General features: G+C 36.6%; 1 protein-coding gene across 1 annotated transcript; it reads left to right on the forward strand.

Moving 5' to 3' along the window:
* Window positions 1-967: 967 nt before the first annotated feature.
* Window positions 968-24,242, forward strand: LOC149771199 (neurotrypsin-like). The gene is made up of 6 exons (XM_089948742.1): window positions 968-1,134; window positions 1,331-1,503; window positions 9,245-9,368; window positions 22,202-22,368; window positions 22,941-23,082; window positions 23,402-24,242. Exons 1-6 carry the CDS (start codon window positions 968-970, stop codon window positions 23,568-23,570), a joined length of 942 nt encoding a protein of 313 aa, XP_089804868.1. The 3' UTR covers window positions 23,571-24,242.
* The last annotated feature ends 1,417 nt before the right edge of the window (window positions 24,243-25,659 follow it).

The raw sequence follows: 25,659 nt of genomic DNA on the forward strand, positions 1-25,659 counted from the left end.
CAAATATTCTTGGGTGTAGTATATATTGATCTGATAAACATGTGTGCAATTTCTAGGCTACCTGGAACATAAACGGAGTTGTCTGGCAGGGATAAGGAGCTTTTCTTGTTAACCCATTACATATAAGCAGCATTGTATATTATCAAAAATATTTACATATAAGCAGCATTATATATGATCAAAAATATTTACATATAAGCAGCATTATATATGATCAAAAATATTTACATATAAGCAGCATTATATATTATCAAAAATATTTACATATAATTTCCTTTATCTTCATATTGTAATCGTTTTGTTATGCCCACATCTTTGGGCGTTAGTCCTCCATACAAACACATTTATGCAAAACTGATTAATTTGTATGTGTTTTAACGACTAATTTGCATTGGTGATGGCCTAGAAAATAAATACAAGTTTTATAGTTTAATAATGAAGCTTAGAAAAGTGTATTAATTTGATATTTGGGGAACTTCGCAAAATGTAGAAAAATTAAGGCCGCTTTGGTATTCACCTACTTTGGGTGATCGATTGTTGTGCTTACAATCGTAAATAATTGATTATATGTGTATGGAATTACCGTGAATTAGCATACAACTTACCTACTTCTTATAAATATGGATATTCGCAGTAATTATTTTTGACCAAAATGGATGTGTCGTTACGTTTGAATTTCCTGCGTTTTCATCGTTTAGTATCGTAAAGCCTTATATGGATCGGCTGCAATCGTCCTGTTTTTGTTATCACTAATCTAAAAACATGGATTAGAATTAATCTAGTTTGAAAACAGTTAAAAATAGGAGCATAAAACTGCCATGACATTTGCATAAAAGGTAAAGAACAAAATAATCAAGTCAAAATATACCCTCTGGAACTGATAACAACTCATGCATGCTTTGATTTCTTTATCATAAATAGAACGTACGAAAATATAAACATGTACTTGCCAATGGACTATTCATAAATGGTTTATTTTAAAACAGAGCTTCAAATAAGGCTTGTTCAGAACGATACTCTTCATGCCTCTGAAGGACGACTTGAAATACTTTACGATGGAGAATGGGGTACAGTGTGTGATGATGGATGGGATGATAACGATGCCACAGTTGTCTGCCGGATGCTAGGGTTTAGGTAGGTTTTGTTTTGTTCCTTTACTCAATGCGGTGGAGTATGTGATTAAAGTGTACCACTTTCAATGTATGGAATGTTAGATATTCGTTTCAAATAAAATTCGTTTTGTATCTTGAAGTGTGTAATTTGTTCCATTAGTTGCAGCCGTAGATATTTTTATACCAGACTTGACAAAAATATTCCTTGTTGTCGACAGCAATGGGAGGGCCAAAGGATTAGCTGCTTTCGGTGAAGGTTCAGGACGCATCATGCTGGATAACGTAGAATGCCAAGGGCACGAGTCAAAGCTAGATAATTGCCAATACGCATGGAGACGGCATGACTGTGGTCATTACGAGGATGCTGGTGTTATCTGCAAACATCTAACAAGTATTCTCACATATTTCTCCCTTCCCTGCTTCAAAGCTATAAATTCTTTATGCTCCTAAAACGGAAACTTTGAATAATTGTTATATGCAGCTCAACACAATACATATTCGTGTTACAAAAACAATTGAAGTAAAGCAGAAAGGCAAATAAATTAATATTAGAAGGACCCTTGAAAGGACAAGTAAATACAGTCAAAAGTTTAATCTCGAAACGTTGAGCAATTTAGAAATCACTAAGGTAAAATCCAATATACCATGGCAGGATTCAGTCTATTCCGTTTTTATTAACGTGTACGTGTGCATCGCTATTCATCGCCACTGAAATAAATTAAACATAGGCGTCGATCAGTAGTGAAGAAAATATTAATAATGGGCCACATGTTGAACTGTTTTTTGTAATATTAAGTACACTTTTTCCACTGTTTCGTAGCTGGCTATGCGCTGCTCGCTATTCCCATATTTACATCTGTTGAACATAAACCATTTGTATACAATATCATATTCTACAAAAATGGCCAAGAAACATTTAATTTCTATAATACAATTTAAAAATATTCTTGCATAATTAAAGTTATAATTGATGATAAAATAATATTTTTCATATGTATTTTGAGGTACCAAAGTATCTCAAAAAATTGTAGTGTTCAGAAGTCATGAAGAAAACAATATTCAGTTCATTGTTATCCAATAGATGGAGTGCTCAACCATAATAAATGATTGAGAGAGAGAGAGAGAGAGAATAAGAGAGAATACCAAATTTTTTGTCTTAGATGTGTTCAGCATGCTAGCATTTCATCTGAATGTTCACATTTTGGATCATAATTTAACAAGACAAAAAGACTGAAAAATCAGATAGAGGATTATTAAACCATTACCCTCAGCGCATGTAGCTGACTAATAACAACAAAGATAGTGGAAAGTAAATCGACGATTGTATGCAAAAAACAATGTCAATTCATGAAAAGGTTTTTGATCTCTGTTTATTGAACAAAGTTTGACAGCCATTACAATATATATTTTCAGTTGTGTCAATTCAGCTGACACAATTCATGCTCGTTCCTTGAAAACATTTTAATAAGTCACTATCGGGTAAATAGTTAAATGTTTCCTTCATTAATATATATAACATGGCCTTTGTAGAGTTGGTATAAAGCAACTTGATATACCAATATTATTGGTATATCTAATTTTGATTTGCCCATGCTGTATGAATACGAATAATGATCATATTTTTATAGCTATTATTCTCTCTAAACTTGGATATGAATTTCTTGGAATATTAAATTTGAAAAGAAACAAATAACAAGAAAATGATTATCATGTAAGGATTTTTTTTTACAGAAACTAATATTTTATTTTTAAAAAAACATACAAGCATACTCAAGCTAGGAAATAAATATCATTGAGCTCCACGCTATGTCGTCTACTGTCATCTCTGTCAACATTGCTGTTAAGTCTCTCCCTCTGGCAAAAATCAAACACTGTGCGACTCTAAGGAAAAAAGAAAACAATGACATCAGATAAGAAGCAAGATGATGAAGCTACATTTAATCTACTGAACTGTGAGTTAATTGAAGAGTGGCTGAGATATTTGTAAATGAAAATGATAATTCTGTGTCCAAATGTGAGCTTGTTAGGGAAGACAGATTTGTACACCATGAGCCTCATGATTTTCTGAAATTTATAGAAAGTAAGCAGAAAGCAAACACTTTAAAAAAGACACTTTTTCAATTAAGGCTAGTGACAGAATTCTAGCAGTCAAAAGATGTATTAAAAATTTTACACGAAATACATCCATCTGAATTGGATCAGCACCTGGCAGGTTTTACATTCAGTGTTAGGATAAAAGACGAATCTCAGTTTGAACCAAAAAGCTTATGAAGCATTTTCAGCTGCATTGATGGCCACTTTAAAATCAAGCAATTTGCAAGCAGAATCATGAGAGGAACAGATGCAAATTTTGCATTAACAAGGGTAGCACTTCGGGCTAAGCAAAAATATTCAAAATCGAAATTAAAAGAAAGTAAACCCAATCGGAGTCAACCGATCACAGACGAAGAAAAAGGTCTTGTATAGCGAAAAACTAATGAGGATGGACAACTGAACCCATTGTTACCACATGGTTTAAACAACTCTTTGCTTTTTGGATTGATGTGAGTGTATGAAACTTCAATATGAAATGAGGGGATGTTACACTAAAGAAAGATATGAATAGCCTCAAGTATCTTGAACGCAATCAAAGGCAGACAAAACCATGAACAGGAGACAATGTCAAGGACATCAGGGATATTAATCCTAATATGTATTCAAGTAAAGACAACAAAAAGAGAGATCCACGTGCTATCTACAAACGGTATGCTGATCTAAGACCAGCAGACTTTCGTCAACGTGAAGATCCTTATTATATTGTGCCCAACACTATGCCAGCCTCAGCGACAAACCCAAAATGGTTTAGGAAACAAGTGGTTGGAATTTACAAACTTGGATGCATCATGAATAAATGAAAGAAAAAGCAAACATTACAGAAAAAAAGAAATTAACAAACACTAGCAGCCGAAAGTACCTAATTCAGAATTTAAAAGGCAAAAGCATCACCCACCCCCCACTTAAACATGCAAGTTTCAGGCCAGAAAAATTGTACAGTCTATAAAGAGCAACTCAAACATTATTGACGTACTGCAATAACCTGAGTTACGGATAACTGCCATCTCGCCACTCTGCGTGGGTTCAGGTCTAGGGTTCAACCAATGTGGGTATGTGAGAAAGCTTGCAAGTAGTTTCTCTTGGGTCGGTGGTTCTTTCTGGGGTTTTCCCGGTTTCTTCTTTGACGTTTATACTGGTCGCCATATATAGCCTATCGTATGCTGAAAAATGGCGTTAAACCCTACAACAACAACCAACCAACCAACCAACCAAATAATTCTCTTCATGGGTCGTTAGGCACCCCTGCACTGTTATGAGCTACATATATATTCGTATCCTTTCTTAATTCAAAAATGTTTGAAAGGAATAAATGAAAGTTTGCCATTTTACATTTCTTTTATTATTGATGCAGTTCCATCCCAGCAAAACCCCTTGAAAATCTTATCATCATGCACATGCCATAATCCATGAAATTGTTCAAGTTCTGGACCTGTTGTATTTAAACTCTCATGTTAACTTAATCCGTGTGCCCTGTAAAAATGTACGAAGTCAACATTGTACTGTTTCAAGCACACAATCCTGAACTATTCATACATGACACACATCGCCTTTTATTTGTTTTGGGTTTTTAAGGCCATTTGTCCGCACATAATAGGCTATACAAGCGGTTAGTATAACTAGTGGAGGAAGAACCCGTGAAACCCCCAGTAAAAACCACCGACCCACTGGAAGCTACTGGCAAGCTTTTACACATACCTACATACCGCAAATGGAACCCACGTGGACGGAAGTCAAATGACAGTGATCGGTAATGGCGACCACTTTAGAGCTCTCGCCTCCACCCCTCCCCCGCCGTGACCCAGCATCATTGAAATCTTTTTGACCTAATAGTCATGAAGTCACCGAGTTTGTTTACGTCTAAATATTCCATGGCATTATTAACATATCTCTAAAAATCATCATATGTTGGAGTTGACAAGTGTACAGTAAAACATCTATAAATGGATCGGCACCTCTATAAACAATCGGCTTGTGCTCATCAAGAATCGATTTTGGGAACGCACACTATGCGGGTGGAATGTGTTTATATGTGTTTTTTTTATCTTACTTTGTATGGAAAAATATTTTAATGATAACTGGTCCATAACATACATGCAAGACAGAGGTATTGAATACATTCCCTGCTTTATCAATGTTGTATATCTACTCATATGTATTAAACCAACAGGTGTTAATTTTGTTTTGATCGTACGTATTTATGATGAATTTTTGCTGGGGTTTAAATTGATTCAACTACACAGAAGAATAATGTGTTGTCACAGTTTGCACGTTTCTGCAAGCAGTGACGGTTTTCACTTAGGTTATTTTATGTATGAGCTAACCCCTAGTGGTTCTGAACATTGTCAAACACCCACATCGTACTATTTGTAATGTTTTATTCAAGCAAAGGGATGAGGTCATAGAAAAGAGCATTTAACAGCGTATTCTTTCGATTTTGTGATTATTTACTTGAAATTAGTTGAACAATTAAATTTTGAAATTCCATTCTGTTCTGAAAAAATATCAGTTAAAGACAGTGGCCTCAACTTACCCTTGATAGATAGCTGATCGAGTGCATGTATTTAAACAGCAGAAATTTCTGCAATAGTTGTCAGTGAAAAGTTATTGATTGATTGTTTTAAGTTTTCTTTGCTAAAGAAATCTTCTGGTTTGTATACTCTGATCGATTTCAATATAAATATTGACAGCACAAAATATTTCATTCATCATTCTATTCCGCCATTTTTATATGTGGATTTATCGAACGAATATGTACATGCACTTCCACATTCGACTACCGCAGTTTTTCTAATTTGTGGTATGCTATTATGCATGGTACCTACATTACTTACTTGTAACACCCATTATGTACATCTCATTCGTATATTATTACAGATTTTGAATTTGTGTGCAATTATTTGTAGGTAAAACGTCCTCCAAGTGATTTTAAAGATTTCTCAAAATGGCTTTAAAACGAAACGATCTAAATATCTGCCCTACACTGCTCGTTTCCAGGTAACATTTATTTGGAAACAATTTTAGTAATATGCAGCACTCGAGTAAATTAAAGTTATAGTTTTTGACTTTTTAGTAAGCTTTCAGTGAAGCATATGTGTACGATTTAGTAAGAATAACAATAACCTTTATTAAAATTTAGACTGTGTAGCTTTAGTGATTTAGTAAATAATTTTTTTTTTAACTTTGCAAGGATATTTTTTAGATATATTCAAATAATTTTCATGTCATCACACTACCCATTGTGTTCAGACTGTACAAGAGACACGTGGAATCTAACGGGTCATGTACAAAATAAACATCAACAAGAGTTATTTTACTAAAATCTTCAAAGCTTGAAATCACTCGAGCAAAGGCGGGAAAAACAACACTCAGCATCTATAGTTTAAAACGGTTGAGAGAAGTTTAGCCGATGCAGATAAACGAATGCGAACTGAAGAATCATGTTTTTTTATATCCAGTAAACTAAAATATCAAAAGGAAAACTAGATACGTTTTTTGTCAAGCTAGAAAACTCTGAAAAAGACATTTTAAACGTATTGTTTCATTGTAATAAATATATGAAGACGAGTAGCCATGGCAAAGCAAGAACTAGACGCAGAGATGTTTTTGTATTTGTCTATTTGAGAGTTGCAGAGAAGCTAGCCGTGTAGCAAACAATACTGTGATAAGATTGTAACAATATTAAGCAGTTCAACAAACTACAGAACGTTCTGTACAACTTTTAAATAATAGTCTGTAGTTCAACAAATGACGCAGAATGGTCTATAGGACTTTGAAATAGCAGCCAATAGTTCAATAAGGGACGCAGAATTCTTTATATAACTTTAAAAATGCTTATTACCGTAGCCTCGGCTACGCAATACAGATCAATCCAGATCAACTTTATTGTATTAGACACATATAGAAAAAATATAGAAGCAAGAAAATGAAATTAAAACATGAGTAAACGAAGTTGCAGAAGCCGATGTCGTTCTAAGTTACATTAAAAATTTAACCATTGTGTGGTTTTAGAGTTCGTCATCCAGGAAACATTTTTCTTTCTTATGCGATCGAATATCAAAATCAATAACGAAATCCATGCACCATGTTTAATATGAAAATTTAATGCGAAACGTTTGTTTAACCAGGGTCTTCCTGCCATTAGTGTTCATGTTTCGCATCATATTTTCAATTATTTATATTTTTCCACATATCACGATTCGCATCAGATTTTCAATAATTTATATTTTTCCACATATCAAGTTTCTTTTCAGCATAATGATGTTTAGCGAAATACATGAAACGCAATTACTATTTGAACAAACAAATTACAGGACGACACAAAAGTCTGGAGAAAACGATTTATCCTCTAACCAATGCAGTTTGTATAGAAAATAGTTTTCGTTGGTCCACATTTTAGAATAGAAGATGACAGTTAAACAGTGGAAATAAATAATCTGGAGATCTGCGTTTAATTTGTTGGCAATAAGCGATGGCGGTATTTTAAATGACTGTATAGTTAACATGTGTTTATGGATGCAAAATCGCATAGTACTGTTTACCGTAAGAAAGATTACGTGAAAAAATAGATTTTAAATACGAAATAAATTAATTAATTAATTAATTAAACACATAAGGAATTAATAATAATAATAATAATAATAATAATAACAATAATAATAACAATAATAATAACAATAATAACAACAATGATATAATAATAATAATAAAATTTTTAGTAATATAATAACAATAATAATAATAATAATAATAATAATAATAACATCACTGCACGCGAAGATTAATTAATTAACACAATCTATACAACTCCATGGGGTAATCTGTACTTTCTCCATATCGTCCCTTTTGCACATGGCTGCGGGGGAAAAAGACACCTTGAAAACTAAACTTGACAGCTCTTATATTGAGGTGAAGTGCATTTGTTTCCAACCAGTGAAATTTCAACAAATATGATAGTCATCGGGTTATTGGTAATATCTCCAAAGATTTCATGATTTTATTGCGTCCCTCCGCCCACTCCACGCCCACATTTTCTGTTATAATTAATACTACCCATCGTTATGTATATTTAATTTGGTTATTTATTTGTCAGTTCTAGAAGAGACATGTTTTACATGCTATTGTAATGTAATATTGTATGATGGACTTGGCCTAGTCCCAAAGTTGATTTATTTCTGCTTGACTTGATTGACTTTTATTTTAACAAAAATTATTTCATTTTATTTCAACAACTAATACATAGCTAAATTATTCACTCTATGTATGAGCTTAATATCACGATTATTATTTAGGCAAACAAGAAAGAGTAAATATGTTTATTTGGGTCGGATTTTAGAATTTCCCTAGTGAATTTTACAGGTATTGTGTTGTAAGTAAACAAGGCTTACTAGATCATTCTAGAAGGTTATATTCCATTAGGTAATGCTTTTGTTTTAGAAGATGCTAATTGTAACTTGAGGTCAAGTAGATAGCCACATACTATTGTGGTTGTGAGGATTTGTTCATTCATGCTTTAATATCTATCACGTACAATTTGTATTATATTGTGACCAGTTTGGGCTGAATTTCATTTTTTCAAATTATTGAATCCAAGTGATGATTTTCTCTGGAAATATAAAAGTGCTTTAATAGAATTCTTGGATAAAGACGTTCACTGTAATTTAGAGCAGTTTCAAACCTGGAATTATATTACTGCCATTCAAGAAAAGAATGTTGACGCATCAGCACTCCATAAGCTATAACAGAAACATCATTGCCTTCAGTTTTGGATCTCTTAGGGAACTGTGCTGAGTTTTATTCAGGACTTTAAATTACTAGGACTTGTATCTGATCTAGTTCTTTAATTATTTTTGGATGTAATTAGCAAAACCATAAGTTCTTTTTTTCCCATTTTCACATTGTATTATAGGGAAATGAATTATTTGTTAAATTTACAAAACTTGTTGTCTCTCACTTTTTCTGTTACTTATTTTAAACTCATAGACTTGCAACAACATTGAAATCTAATTGACTGTATTTATATAATATATTGGTGTCATTAGGTCCTGATGTTAGGTTACATTTCGAACTCTTTGAGGTCTTCCACAATGGAACTTGGGGCACAGTATGCGATGATTCCTTTGGTACTACAGAGGCGACAGTAGCATGCCGAATGTTGGACTATAGGTAAAGTAATAGTAAGTCTATATTCAAAGAATCAACTCTACGCATATCTACTACTTCTCACCCCAAATCATGCCAAATGTATAAATGTCGAAGAGACCATGCACACACACACACACACACCACACACACACACAAAATTTGTAGAAACGACCATGCATATATCCACACTTCTCGCTTAACAACATGAAACATTACTTTCCGCTAACATATTTTGATGGAATGGAAATGTATAGACATTGTCCACACCTCCACCCATGTGTCTTATAGACATTTATTAGATTTGTTGTTAGGCATCTGGATGTTTTGGGGCTTTTTTTTTCTTTAATTAGAAGGGTAGTTCCTTTATTTGGCTATTTTTCTCATGCTTACACAAAAAGATATAATGTAATAATCCATCACAAGCCACATTAATGGAAGTCAGCAGTGTACTGATATAGAAAAGTTCATCGCCCGGTGTGTACATGAACCAAATTTCTTTAAGCTTTCTTCTCTGAATGCGACATTTTGAGTATGTGCAGCAGTGCATCTTGTGAACCAACGTGTTTCTTTGATAGAAGAAGTGAAACTACACTAGATACCCTAGCTAAATACAAACTCTTTTTATTTATTGGTACAACATAAATTTTTTAGAGATAGGCAGCTTTATGTTCCTTTCAATATGTATACTTGATCTAATATAATAAATTTATCAACCACTAGTATACTAAGTTTCATAATTAGAACGTTTCAGATATGGCTGCCAGTATCCAACGATGAATCCAAAGTTTCCTGTAACATATTTTTCATTTCAGAATTAATGTTGAATTATTACTATTATTGTACAAAGTTTTTAAGATGGCAAACTTTTATAATTTCCAATTTTAAAATTAGGAAATATGAAATTAGTTTTTATTTTCATAAACAAATAATTCAAATGAAAAACCAAAGAGAGGACTCGACGTTTTTAAATTGTCCAAAAATGTTTTTTATTCAATTGTTTTTCATTTTTCTACTAGTAATAAAAAAATGATATGTTATCACTTCTAATGTTGTATGTATCGAGCAATTTTCATTATATCAGTAGATAAATGTGTTGTTTTTATTTGAGTAGTATGACAATAGCAGTTTTAGATTCATGCTACTGAGCAAAACCATCAACTCCCTTTGACAATGTATACACGTTGCACCCCACGCGTGAAAGTTACCAACAGGTGGCCATGCAAGAGGATGGTCATGTGGGTAGAAGATTTGAAAAGTGCATTTGAAAAGATAAAAACTTTTACTCGAATTTCACAACCTGTTTTGGCTCTCCCCGTTTCCATATCTTTACTTGGAGTCGCCAGTGGTTTTCCATTTCTGAACAGACGTGTATTTGAGAATGCTGCTGTAAACAGAATATTTTACCAGCACTGCTAGTAACACCGGTTACTATTGATATGATATGGCTGCAAAAACGGGTCTGTTTGGTGTGCCTAAAATAGTTTAGGGAGTCATGATCCCTTCAAATACACACACAAACAGACAGACACACACACACACACACACACACACACACCAATGGTGGCTGCAGCGTCAATTACCCAAATGGCATCTACAACCACACACATTCGCTTGTATTTTACGAGTAGTGCAGTTCTCTTGGAGATTTTATATAGCAGCTAATGTTCCACTTCGATCATTTTCTGGCGTCGGTAACATTGAGGGTCGATCATATTAATTCCATTAATAATGTGATAGCAAATTGCTAGACATGTTTTCAATCTTCAGGTGCAACATGAACATCCCACCAATTTCTTTCTTTTTATTTCTACAACTGGCATACAGTCATACAACTTACATACCTGGGGAATATTTGAATATTTAAGCAGTGTTGCGTTATTGTGGTTTGGTATTACGTTCAGATCGAAACATACTCAGTTTGCCTAAGTGATGTCTGAAACAATCTTACTCGTCTTCGTCCAAAACCTTTTAAACAGAAAACAAGGTCCTTGGTAAATAACACTCGAGATTTGTCTCTTGTTGGTTGAATCAGTGTTGGTGCAACATAATCAACGTTGAATGCAGTCGGGGTAGATTGGTCGATGAGCTCTATTTCATCGTTATAAAAACAATACCAGACTGCTTTCATACTTAGTGGTGCAGTCATCGATTGAAAGTTTTCACGTGCTAATGCAATGATTCCATGCAGGATTCGAGGTGTTATTTGTGCATCGTGGTGGCTCCAAACGTCGATTTCTATTTGGTTCTTAGCAACTTTATACTTGAGGGTTTTGTAATGAATAATTTTGAAGCATTTATTCGTCGTCAAGTGGAATAAGCTTATTACTAATCAGCCGATCCAACACTCCGTTTGTAAATTCTGTAACATCATGACCGCGTCAGATTCCGTCACTTATATTTAATAATAAATTTAAATCTTAAACACTAACACCAAAAGCATTAATAAAGCTTCATTTTCATTTGTCTCATCATCTATATTCTTTCAAACTTGTCAATCTTAAGCGAGAATAAATGAGTTTTAGATGAGTTGTTATCGGAACCTGACCTTTATATAGAATTTCTATATTTCAAAATTTTGACTTCATCATAGGATAATCTATTGATGTCTTTGCTGTACTAATTTAATACAAATCCCCCCCCCCCCATGTGGTAATTGACGCGAACACGATAAAGATACAATATCCCGGTCTATTAGTAACGAGTCTAAAGTCACAATTGGAATGAAACCGATTGATAACTAAATGTGCTACAGTAAATATTTCAAAGTTTAATCCATCAACGTTTATATATTTATGTATTAGTTTAGAATTGTCAGTCACCACCTTGATATCACTGATTTTTTTAATATCCAGAAAGTAGTTTTCACTGCATCATCATAATCTTGAACCATTGAATTAGGTTTCCATTGATAATGAAGTCACCAGTCATACTTTTTAACTTTCCATAACATATTTGCATCAACGTAGTATTTTGTAAGAAAATCGACATACGAGTCTATCTGATTCCTTCGATTTCATTTATTTCGGCCAGATTTATCGTGACGGGACATAACGGCTTTAAAATATTATATTCACTTTACACATTTTAAGTTTTCTAAATTACTCTTTAAAAATGACAAGCTTGCCAGGTTCGAGATCAACAACAACCCGCCTGGTACACTCAGTCAAATCCGCATTGCATTGTGTTATTTTGTTTCCCTAGCTGCTTTGGGCAAAGACCAAATTTAACTTAATAGTGTGATAGAAAAATATTATTAGAAAACGGTACATGTTCAGTTACTATGGCACGGGTTTCTATTGGCCCATTAAGGGAAATTTGCAGACTCCTGTCAATGTTTCGAGCAGGGTCCGTGCACTATCATAACCTGTGATATGCACATGAGACTTGACTGTCTGCGAACCTAAGCAAAATACTTTCGATGGGTTTCTGATTATCGGTTAACAACAAAGAAACGTCAAACACTCCTAGCTGATCAAATATCGCACTACGGTCTTTATTGTTAGCCAGACTTGAATCTTGAAACGACACGAACATGTGTATTGGTGCGTTGAGACCATGTTGGGAACGTATTTGCCATGTAAATTGCCTCTGATTAGTAATATCGGACTTAAAGTCTATGTTGTGTGCGAGAAAATGCAACTTAGCCAGCAGGAAAATAAAGTGTAATGTCAAATTACATCTTTGCTAGTACCTTTACGCCTTAACATCACAGCATGTTTGGCTTCGAAAATAACATTGCAAATCTCACTGCAAAACCTAAATATGTGACTGAGGAAACTAGCAAACGAAAACATTAATGAGCCTCCGAAATATTGAAATCGAAATAGCTGAAATCCAGGGATAAAATTAAAAACAGAAAATGTTATATTCTCTATAGCATTTAGAGCGTCGTGTGTTGGGGGCTCTTTGCACGGCCTACAGCCTGTCGCATGGCGCACAATTTATGATCTGCGTTAACGGGTGAGTCATTGTGATACCTCATAGACGGGTCAGTGGATTTTTGCCATTTTCACTTACACATTATTTGTTTTTAATAATGCATTTTGCGTGACAACAGCATTCCACTTCCAGTTGTCAAATTTGTAATTGCTGAATCAGCTATACCTTGTTGAGCGGCTTCATTGATAATTTTATTAACCGGAGCAGGCGTTGTTGTTGGTGTCGATGGTAGTGTAAAAGTCCTTGGTGGTGCTTGAGTCACTAATTGTCGTAGTCGATCTTGAATCGATTGAGTTGCCTGCAATCCCTGAGTTTTCATCAATGTTTTATGCTATCAACGAATCGTTGTTTAGCGGTTGATGCAGCGCGCGATGTCAGGGCTGCAAGACCTTTTGTTCACCTGTAAACAATCCCTGCTATGCATCACCAAAGCCATTGCCGTAATATGTCCTAAACGGGTTTACTTGAGTTGAAAACACACACTGATATCACACGTCTATATACAACTGTCATCGTATTTAAATATTAGGTCGATCTTGAATGTACAATTGTATCGTCAATGTCTTTCCGCGTTAGTCCAACATATGCCTATCCTGGTCCGCAAGTGTAAAATGAATATGTCTCAGCCAACTATTATGACATGGAAGATACTCGGGAGCATTGGGAGTTCTTGGCATCAGCTCATTGGTCCTCCGTGTACGTGTACACAAAAATGTGAATATTTACTGGTCACCAATGTGTTTCTCCATTTGACCGTAGTATTTGTTGTTTAAGGCTCGTATGCACCTGAAGAAAGTCCTAAAACGTCCCAGGTGGCGCGAGGAAGCCCCGAAATGTCCGCGATTAGGCAAACAGGGACAACGCTCAACGATGATTGTGCAATCTCGAGTACTAGGAATTCTCATGCGGTGATTGGTCTAGAAAAATGCGCATACAATCCTGCTTCGTTAATGAAGTGTTCTCTCCGTTTATGAGGTGATCGAGGCAACACACAGTTGTGGGTTTGCGATAACACTCTGCATTTGATCATTGATTTCGAGAAGAATCGTATCTGAATTCATCATTGTAATCGTTATATACATCATCGATGTCTAAGCAAGGTTCATGGTTTCGGTTTGTGTGATGGTTGAGGCTTGTATGATGCCAAGGTTTCAGGATCGCAAATTCGTTTTCTGAGTTTTTCGTTATCTACGTGTTGCATAAATGCGTGCAAAGTTTCATTGTCCTCGTCAACGTTACTATCTTTAACTGTTGTAATTATTCTAAGGTAAAAGCCAAACAGAGGGCCTGTTGCATGTGTAAACCCACAAATTTCCTTGTAAACCTACGTTGTCCCCAAGTCTTCAATATTCGATGGTTTGTTCAACACGTACTACTGATATCTGAGGTATGTATTAAGAGGATTTAGAGGGTTGTCAATGATCCACTGACGACCTCCTTCATGAAAATTCTATGGATCTATTTTATCATTGACTCGTAGTACTGATTGTGGAAGATACTAAAGTGTCGTTCCGATGTCTTAGTCAAGTTCTTTGGTGCCCTGTTGAACTCTACCCTTTTGCGGCTGCAACTGTTCAATGGCTTGGGCTATCCTGGCAATAGGACTCACCATCGCCGGTGGCGTGCCAGCAAATTTCTATAGCTTTTCCGCGTTTCATTCGTATGATTGAGCAAAGTTTGTTCAAAGTCCTCTGTGAGATCTTACAGTGCAGTTTCTCTCAATTGCAACATATCTCTTACATGCATGCGGTCGGCTATACCATTATAAATCAGTTCCCTGTGTTCCGGGCATCTTTACGGCATCGCCCCTCATCTTCTGTTGTGATATCACTGGCAAAATTTGGCTCACCAGTCAAGTCAATGGTGTGGAAACTATAGGGTCCTGGGTGACCTCCGAAACTCATCCCACGAGAAGGCAGAAGCATATCAAGTCTGATGAATGTTTACAGTTCCATGCGCGTCATCCCCATTAAATGTCATCAGCATATTTCAGTTGTCCTGGATCACGTTTGCACGTGTACTAATTGTTGTGTTACAAAGAACACGTATGTGTTCTTATCTCGAACTCGGTAAAATATTCTCGTGGAATTGTCTATATGTTCAAGCATCACCTGGCCGTACAAAAGTTTATCTTCACTAAAATCAAGGTCGTCAAACTAGGAGCTTCACCTGCTGTGGAAAAGAAACAAATGGTAGAGATTTGCTTCTTGGTGACGACGAAAGCACTACAGTAAATTCCTGAATACATTATAGCATTTGTTTGATTGTGTACCGACGACCAAATTATGTACAACCGATCGATCCCAAGATAACCATCTCACAATACAGTTGGGTTCTCCGTGATCTTGCATTCCAATGATTAATGCGCGAACGGAGTTTGAAAACAAGTCATTGTGTTTTGTTGGTTTGGGCTGTGCTTGTGCAGAGACGTCAATGACATGGAAAAGCACAGTCATTTACTCATTCGTGAAATCTGAACATCAACTGTTGGCTGACAGTCACGTTTTTATATAGTGTGAAATGACGCTCAGCAACATGCACTGCAAATAAAAGAGGGTTCAAACACGTGGTGGTATTGCGGGCTAGGAATAAGGCTGTATGTACGACTTGATTCTAACAACCAGCCTAAGATCGGAGAAACAATTATAAAACTACATGCTATCGACATGATCTCAAGAACCAATTATCAAGTGATGTTCGTGCGCGTCAAGGTGCTGATATAGATCTCAACTCTGATTTGCAGTAAGAATCGCCAGATGAATCATCATAAAATGTATGAAGGTAATTTGGACTTGGAGTTAAAGCACATTAATATGTCTAACATGGATAAAATCTACCACAGTCCGAGGAGGTATTGAAAAGTTAGTGAGCGCGCCATTGGTCATCCACAAAGAAAGAAGTTAGAAAAACAAGCACTATGGCAACTTTACCTATCTGCTCCAAGGAAGATTTCCGGTGTGTGGTTTGATGTGAAAATATTTAACGAGATTCATCAACCTGATCTCTGATATGTCCCACATGTCGAGTACGAGAACGCACCTACAAGTACGCGTTAACTATTATAGATGTTACCAGTAGATACAAGGAAGCAGATACGTTGATTCAGCAAGTGTCCCAGACTTTCTTAAATGTATTTAAATTATTGTTCCTTAACATGCTTTGGATGTTACAGGTGGATCCGGGTAAGAATATATCGGAGCAGTTGCATCTATGTTAACAATACATAAGGTGATGGGTCGTGCTAACATATTAATATTCATCGCGACCAGGCTATTGTGGAACAGTTTTGCGAACATCAGTACTCCCAGAAATTATTGATGAGGTCTTGGAGAGTGAGTGATCTCGCTCCATAGCGATCACACAAGTGGGTAACACGAATTCCATCAGTAATAAAAGTAATAAATAATGAGTACTGCTCCAGTGGTTAGAGCGTCTTCCTCGGATGCGAGAGGTCGTTGGTTTGATCCCCGGCCGAGTCATATCAAAGACTTACAAAAATGGTACATACAGATGCTTCGCTTGGCACTCAGCATTAAGAGGTTAATGTTAGGACTGGTTGGCCTGGTGTCAGGATAATGTGACTGGGTGGGACATCATGCTACATGTCTGCGGCATGATGCCCCAGTGCTAGCCATCACTATAAACTATTACACTGCATACATCGTAGTTATATGACTGAAAAATTGTTAAAGCTACGTTAAAAATCCAAATCACACACACACACTAAATAATGAAATAACAAGCACGATCGGATGAAGACCCGCTGAGGCAATTCAGAATGAAGTCTGGCACCGTTACCTACCAAACTATCACCGTTAGACCCACTTGGAAATATTTCGTTCGGTATCTGTATGCACCGAAGTTAGAAGACTGGCAACGTCGTGTTACTGTTTCGGAATGCTCCTTATATATCTTGGAAGTCTCGGACCGGATTGATTCTCCAAAGCAACCAATAAGTTGCCATTTAGCACTAGTCCATCCATGGGACACAAAGCCTGCTTGTAGAATATTTATGCGAGAGGAATTCAAAGTCGTTTCCGCGGACACTGAACTACCGTCAATGTTTATGACTTATTCTCGAATTAAAATCTGTAGACGTAAGTATCAATGCCATTAGGGAAACTCAATCGCTTGGTATCAAGCGGAGACAAATTTACATTAGTGCAACACAACACCCCACCCGATGTTTCTTTGACCGCATGATAATTGTGCGAATTCGCGTCGCTGCTGAATAACGTTCCGCATATATGTTGAGTTTGAGATCTTTCGCGACAATTACATGTGTGCCTCCTATTGCCTTTGTGATGTTCTTAGCGTCATGCGGTATGAACACAGTCGAGAACATTTTAGGACACTGTCCGACATACTCTTCGATTAGCTTCCCTCACTTCCTCGAACATACCAAAAATCGTTGTGTTCGTGTTACTAAACAGCGAATGATCTTTTCAAAAATCACTTGTGTTAGATTCGTTTACAAGTATGTCCAATGCTATATCCGCATAGGCATTATCAGTGGTGATAAGCATCAAAAGTGAATTTTTATCAATGCAAAGCATCTTAACACGATCCTGGTAAAAGGTATCATCTTGTCATAGTAATACTCGTACATCAAGATCTTCGAAAAATCCAAGACGGACTCACCAACATAGATACGCTTCGTCACCTTTAGCTTAGATCTCTTATAGTGAAAGGCATTGATTCCGTCGTCACTTGGCTTTCCTGACTGAAATGATGAAGTTTATCCCGTTCAATATCACAATGTCGTGGCCGTGGTGAGCAAATCCGAGTTCTTTTTTTATATAAAGCGACACCCAAGCAAACTAAGTTAATCTTAAGCATCCGATGTATTTAGGAGTCACGCTTACCTGTTGGAAGATAATGCTGCAGGTTTCTCATACGTGCAACACAAGTTAAACTTTGTGCATTGATTTGGAGTCAGACTGATGAATCATGTATAGGGGCCACCCAACTTATCAATGCTTAAACATTGATAATAAGCCATAAACGACTTGGGTGCTGTCATTGCTTCTGGAACCCACATCTATTTTGTGTATCCACAATGTGGGGCCAATCCACTGCAACCCGTCAACCGGCATGGGTGCATAATTACCATTTTATATAAGTTGGTTTTGTCAAGATTGATGATGCAACTGTTTGGGGCAGCTTGGTCATGTCTGATCACGTTTGAGTTGTTTGCTCTCGTGTAGTGGTGACTAGCCATTTATACACCGCCACGAATACCTCATTAAATAAATAGATGCTGATCAATATCTGTGTAAAGCTTCAGTTGTACTTTTGTTTTTAACAGAAGTGCATCCCAAGCCTTTCCGGTGACGAAAAGTAGAGGACAGGGTCAGGCTTATACACATGCATGACTTCATTACGACACTACTGTTCTGAAACAGGTTTTGACAAATGAACGCGGACCAGACATTGTTTACGTGTTTACAATCATAGGCAGAAATAACGTCGCTAGACAGCGACGAATGAAATGCATCGATAGGTGGCAGCTGAATTTCAATAATAGTTATAATCTTGTGCTCGGACGATTAGAGCTTTCGAAGGATGCGTAACAGCGTAACATTGAGCGAATTACACTACAGCTCAGCCAAGTCCTGTCCACGATACAGCAATGGTGGTTCAGTCATGTAAGCATATCTGACCAAACTGAAATAAAACCCTCGTAGTTCCTGTTCAGCAACCTGCGTAGTATTTATTAGAACCTCTGGATCGTACACAGGAACGTTCAAACTTTCGAAGTCTGCGTAAATTACATACGATACTTTCATATTTCTTAATTTCAAAAGGTTTCTGCCAGGTTCTATTATTATTGTACACTGTGGTTTTTCACTGATTTGACAGCAGTAAAAGTTAAAGAACTTATTGGTAGGCGAATATATTGAGGTAACTTCGACACGGAAACTTCTTTCCTTCTTACATACTGCTCTGGAAAAACAAACGCAAACTATTTTTTATCCATAAGTAATGCTACCCTGGCTCTAGACCATTTCGTGATATAGGTCCGCCCTTATGACTGTTTGTTTTGTATATGTTCCAAGCATACAAATCAACAATACTACCCAGATTAAGTTCTTCAAACGTATTGAGTGGATCCCGAGTGACCGAGTAGTCTAAAGCGCTCTCCGTTACGGGTGACTGCCATCTCACCTCTGTCTGCGTGGGTTCGAGTCTCGGATTCGGCCATTGTGGATATGTGAGAAAGCTTGCCAGTAGCTTCTCTTGGGTCTGTGGTTCTTTCCGGGGGTTTTCCGGGTTCTTCCTCCACCATTAATACTGGCCGCCATGTATAACCTATCGTGTGCTGAAAATGGTGTTAAACCCTACAACAACAACAACAACAACACGACAAACGTATTGAGTAAGGTTTTAGCAACTTGTACAGGGAGTTCTAAATCATCATTTACATATTTCTAGTATTATCCTTGCTGATCTATATTGTCTCGAGCGGGGTTTCTCGTAGACGTTTTCTACTGCTTGTCGCGAACATACGTTGGTGTTGGAATGCAACTGGTACCGCGGAAAAAAATAACGGGAAGGTATGCAGTTGAACTTGGACCAATATAAAGTCCATCCAGATCCTTCACTATTGTATTTTTTTAAGTCTCAAGAATCCATGCAAATGCTTTGTCGATTAAGCATTAATGGTCTCAGTATATTTACGGTTTAGGATCACACGAGCACCGCTATAAATCCACGGGTAATTTTATCGGCATCATCACGGTTAAGCGGCATAATCAAATGTACATGCAGAAGAATTTCCATTGTAGCCGTGGAGGTGCCGTACCCTGTAACATCGAGAGATTTATGAACGCATCTTTGAAAGAAATTTTACTGCATCTTTACCTGCCTCGTATTCAGTCTAGATAATTGTCCTAAAATCTTGTAAATCACCTCGACGCTTTATAAACTCAAAGTTAGTTACTTGCTGTTGTCGTGCTATTGATGCAGCCTCAGTAGCTATGGTATGCGTGATACAGCGACGACGCTCTTGTTCATCATCAGTGACCTGTGCTATTTCAACCAGCTTGACCCTTGTAGGATTCTTAATATAATACTAGGGTGCCATTACCTCATACAGCTTGATATTTTTATCTTACATTTTCGAGAGTTGCCTTTGTTGAATCACAGTTGGCATGCTTACATATAGTGAAATTAGTGTCTAATTTATAAATGTTTGTGTTATTGTTTTTACTTTAGCAGGATCAGAAACTGATATCGCTCTTATCTGGCTATTATTTAATTGACCTATATACCATTTTCAGCAGCGTTGTCGTTATCAGGTATTTCTATAATCATAGGTTGGTTGATTTTTCGCAACGCTCAATAATACTCGCGAACAGATCCGCATGGTTGGTAAAGGTAATTACGCGACCTTACTCCGATAACACATTTAAGACATTGTCGTGCACCTAGATCTACATATAACGCGAACAAATGTATATTTTCAGTATTGACCATTGCATGTTCTGCTGCATAGTTCACGCTATCCAAGACATACGCCTTTGTAGGGAAATCTGAATAATAATAGCGAAGAAATCTATAAACTTATGTAAACTTTGCCATAAGTCGATTTCAGCCCATATGAGCTCAGTTGATCCATTTATGAGTACTGCACTAACTCTGATACTTGCGTAGGTAGCGTCCAATCTAATAATTGGAAACGTTTTGGATTGCATGTATATTCAGCTATGATTTTTAGTTCTTTGGACTTAGCAAGGGGTTCATAAAATCTCTCTCACTAGTAAATGTGTGTAAATGCCATCATCATATTAATACTTAATAAAGATACTTATATTTCATCCTCACCTCCTTGTACTAGTTATCCTTAAGTACATATATTCTTCATTCCGCTTTATTTCATCTCTATTTTTTATGGTATATGTATACAGTTACAAGGCATCGAAATGACATAAACATTTAACAGATATTATACATATGTGGTATACGGCATCCTATATCCAGGCCTAAACATTTGAGGTCCAAATCATAGTAATTCAACATTTTAAATTATTTTCTCATTTTCGTGCTCATGGTACGTCTTGTACCGTATTTATGTCACTATCGGAGTGTTGTCATACCGCATTTATGTCATTTTTCGGTGAGTTGTCGTACAGCATTTACGTCTTTATCGGAGTGTTGTCGTACCGCATTAGTGTAATTATCGGAGTTACCGCATTTGTGTCATTTTCTGAAAGTTGTCATAAAGCATTTATGTCATTATCGGAGTGTATCTCTTGCCCTTTTTATATCATTATCAGAGTTATCATCAAAGAGACCACCATTCATGATAGATTCAAACCACCAAAGATAATCTGAAGAAATTACACATTAAAACTACAAGTAGAAAGTGTATCGCTTACAATACTGTAGAGTCTCAAATTTAGATAGTAAAGCAAAGAAGGATACGTCTAAAATTACTGCAGCTTTTTTCATCCGTTTAACGTGTGGAATATTTTAGACGCGTTCATGAAACCTTTTGAATATATCAATCATTACCAGAAAGCAAAAAACTTTCTGGATTCAGACCCTGGATCCATGGTTATGGCCTCTGCCAGGTCAGACATTAATATCTCTGATAAAAAAGTATTTGATTTTATCTGCATGTCTTCCCACTTCTTTCTAGCTCGTTTGAAGTTTCTGTTGTGTGATCGTTTGTATTTTAGTGTAAATTTTCTATGCATATGCATAATACATTCTTTAATTAGTTTCATTTGACCCTATCGACCGACACGTATGATAAAATAACATTCAACCTTTAGATTTTGTGGTCTTCTTGAAACCTGAATTAGGACACAATTATGTTTGCTTACGTCATAAAAGCTCTCGCTTGTTTGACGAGTCACAGCCATTGTTTTCGAGTCCCCTGCAAATATGATGTTGTCATTTTTCTCTAGGAATGGATATACCCGCATGGCTCGTGCAGGAAGTGGAACTATTTGGCTGGATAACGTTAATTGTACGGGAAATGAAACAAATATAAGGGCTTGCAGACATAGCGAATGGGGGGAAACTGACTGTACTCATGATGAGGATGTTGGAATTCTCTGCAGAGAATTAGCAAGTATGTTCAGTATACTTTTTATTAATGCATGATGTCCATTCCGTATGAATGTAGCATACAAATATTTTCTTTAAATATAGTCGAAGTTTATGGTCCTGTAATGACCTTAATTGGACATATCTACAGGAAACTTGACAGTACAGAATATATCTTGATAAGAGCACTTAGCCGTGACCAGGACGGCGCCAGACCCGGCCAGACTATTTGGCGCCCTAGGCAAGGTTAGATTCTGGCGCCCACCCACCCCCCTGAAAATATCAATTTCCAAATTTATAAACAATAAAAAAGAAAAAAATGCGCCCCCCTGAAATCAGCGCCCTAGGCGGCTGCCTAGTTTGCCTATATGGTAGCGCCGGCCCTGGCGGTGACTATATAAAAAAAAAGTGTCGACTTAATTTTAAATGTAAACGTCGGTGCTAAAGAATACATAGTATAATTACCCCCAAAATATCTTCAAAACACAACCTTTCTATATTAATTTTCTCCTTGTTTATCGTTTATCTTTCAGTTTATGCGTCTATTTTAGCTATTTTCAAACTGTTTTGGAGGTACATGAATATTTTTCCATATAGATACCGATTTAAGGTTGAAGGGTGGAGATTTAGCTAATAAAGGGAGGCTTGAAATCTTCCACCATGGATACTGGGGCACTGTCTGCGATGATGGATGGGACGACCAAGATGCCACAGTTGCCTGTCGAATGCTGGGTTTTACGTAAGTAACAATTAAACAAGTAATATTACACATTTCGTATTACGTTTTCGTGATCAGAGATGCTTTTTTGTGGTCTTTTTGTCAAGGTTAAGCGTCGGAATAATTACTTCTGAAATCGGGCTTCTGGATAGGAGTTGTCAATTTAACACAATACATCTAGAGTATTTTACTCCTCTGATTGTGAATGCAGTTTTAACGCAGATTCAGAGAGGTACACAACGATGAACATTTGCTTTTCAGCACCTTAAGAATAATCAAAGAATTAATTCACAAATAATTTTGAAAATAAATTTTACTGATACAATCGTGTCTTTATCAGGTATGGCAAGGCAACAGTTGGAGCTACATTCGGTCAAGGCTCAGGACGCATTTGGCTGGACGAGGTGCGATGTAAAGGAAATGAGACAAACCTAGAGGACTGCCAACATGGAGGATGGGGGAGGGAAAACTGCTTTCATCACGAGGATGCAGGAGTGGTCTGCCACTAACCACCATTGCTTCTTCTACATTTTTAAAATATAGTTTTTGGCTATAAAGTGTGTATTCATTGATGTATCAGAGGCATCTAAACACAAAGTTGCTTAACACCCTCATCAGCAAGCTGGGGAAAAGCCGGGGTGGGGGTGGGGGGTAGCTTGAGGGAAGTTAACCCGATTCCAAATAAACGTAACATCTCGGCCTGTCTATGTTGTTTTAGGAATCCAATTGCTCAGACTTTGCAATTTACCAGAGAGAGAGAGAGAGAGAGAAAGAAAGAGGAGAGAGAGAGAGAGAGAGAGGGAGTTAGGATAGACATCAGGGTAAAAGTTCATGACAGACATCATTAAGTATGTTGGAGAAAATTCAGGATGTGAGAGTGAGCGTGATTGTTTTCCAGACTCTTTGTGTCTTATACGCAATCCTTGAGATTCGACAGACATGCAACATTTTCAAGTGAGGATGCCAATAAGGTGATCAGTTCACGTAAGTGTCCCTTTATGCGGTAGCTAATGGGTCAGGGACGTAAACTTCATACGGTAGTAAACCTAGTGGTGACACTTCAGCCCGTTGTCTGGTTGGTTGTGTTATAGATGTCTCTGGAAATATCTAGCACCTTTGTAACCTTTATTGAGTAATATATATCTTAAATAACATATATATAAAAGCTGTTAATATCCATATCATCAAGTTTGTTTTCTTTACCAAAACTATTATCTTTCTTTTGTGCATAATACCATCAAAAGACACATATCACATGTCCTGTCTTTGCGAAAGTGACATTCTTTACCGACGAAGGTCACTCAATGTTGTTTTGAGCGTGATACCTTTAATGGGTTTTGTTGGGTCTAAACCAAATTTATAATGCATCTTTATGATGCCTTCCATGAGTTGGATTTCCAGCATTCTACGACATAACTGACAGTTGTTATCCTGTCCTACTGACTTCGCTTTCATCGGCTTCACTTTCCCAAGGTTTGTTAGATTTCAACGAAATGTGATATGCAGCCTTATGGTTAACCCCTCATTTGTGTTAAAGCGATACATGATATCCATCCAGACAATTTACAAATCACATAGCTAGATGTACAGTTGTCTTGTTATCAACTTAACCTTTAGAAATGGACCTGTCTCTGGTATTTGATACAACGTCTTGCCATGATTTTAACACTGGCAGAGTTTCATGAAAATCTCTCCTGGCGTTACATGCTGATGGACTAAACAAGCAAATGTAAACAAAAGGCTGGGCAGATAATGAGTTAATATAACATGCCCATTGTAAGACTGATATAATAAAATAAATCAATATTCATTTCGTAATTTAACATGACGCCTGAGCTACATGTCATCAGTAGGGTTCATGCTTTGACCTTTACCTTGAGAAATGATATAACATGGTAAGCAAGTTACTGCTGATGTATATCGGCGAATATACATTCTTTCCATTATCTTAAAATAGATGTAAAAGGCACTTGTTAGATTTGTTGTGTCTGTCCCACCCCACTCCCAAACTCACCAATCCAACCCGCAGTGCTAAGGTCGCCAAAACTGAATCACTTAATGTTGCCAATAATCAGGTTACATCCCACCAAACAGAAGCAAAGAGAGTCTTGCGGTGTGTGAAAGCACAACTTCTTTACAAAATTTGTTGTTTTGTTTTTTGTTTTTGTTTTTTGTATTTTATTGAACTGATTATGTCTCTTTAGTGTACATCAATCTTCCTTGATTTGTTGCGCCGACACGACAGCCCATGACAACCTTGCCTTGATGATTCAAATGTATAAAACGTGTTTACTACTGAAGTATTTGTAACAATGGTAGTTGTAAAAAAAAATTCATAGTCGTTGTATGGTAGAAAGAATTAATTTGGGACCAATAACACCAAATCAACCTAACTTTGGGCTAATAAATCCTCTCTCAGCGTGTTTTGTGACTAAATTTCAGCGCAGAAATGTGTTCATCGTGTTTATTTATCGTTTTGGCTGCTGCTCCAACCCAGGAGATGGTATTTTGACAACAATCCTAGAATTCACAGTCAAATGATCAATACTAACCTCTCACAGCTGAAACGACTGCAGCAAAACAACACTGGCTAAAACC

This window comes from Sinohyriopsis cumingii, unplaced genomic scaffold, assembly GCF_028554795.1.
Source record: "Sinohyriopsis cumingii isolate HCF-2022 unplaced genomic scaffold, ASM2855479v2 utg002052l, whole genome shotgun sequence".
Taxonomy (NCBI): Eukaryota; Metazoa; Mollusca; class Bivalvia; order Unionida; family Unionidae; genus Sinohyriopsis; species Sinohyriopsis cumingii.

Coding starts and splice junctions, on each gene's coding strand:
- LOC149771199 (XM_089948742.1), top strand. CDS start 968: ATGGTTTATTTTAAAACAGAGCTTCAAATAAGGCTTGTTCAGAACGAT. Junction 1,135..1,330: donor TGCCGGATGCTAGGGTTTAG/GTAGGTTTTGTT, acceptor TGTTGTCGACAG/CAATGGGAGGGCCAAAGGAT. Junction 1,504..9,244: donor TATCTGCAAACATCTAACAA/GTATTCTCACAT, acceptor TGGTGTCATTAG/GTCCTGATGTTAGGTTACAT.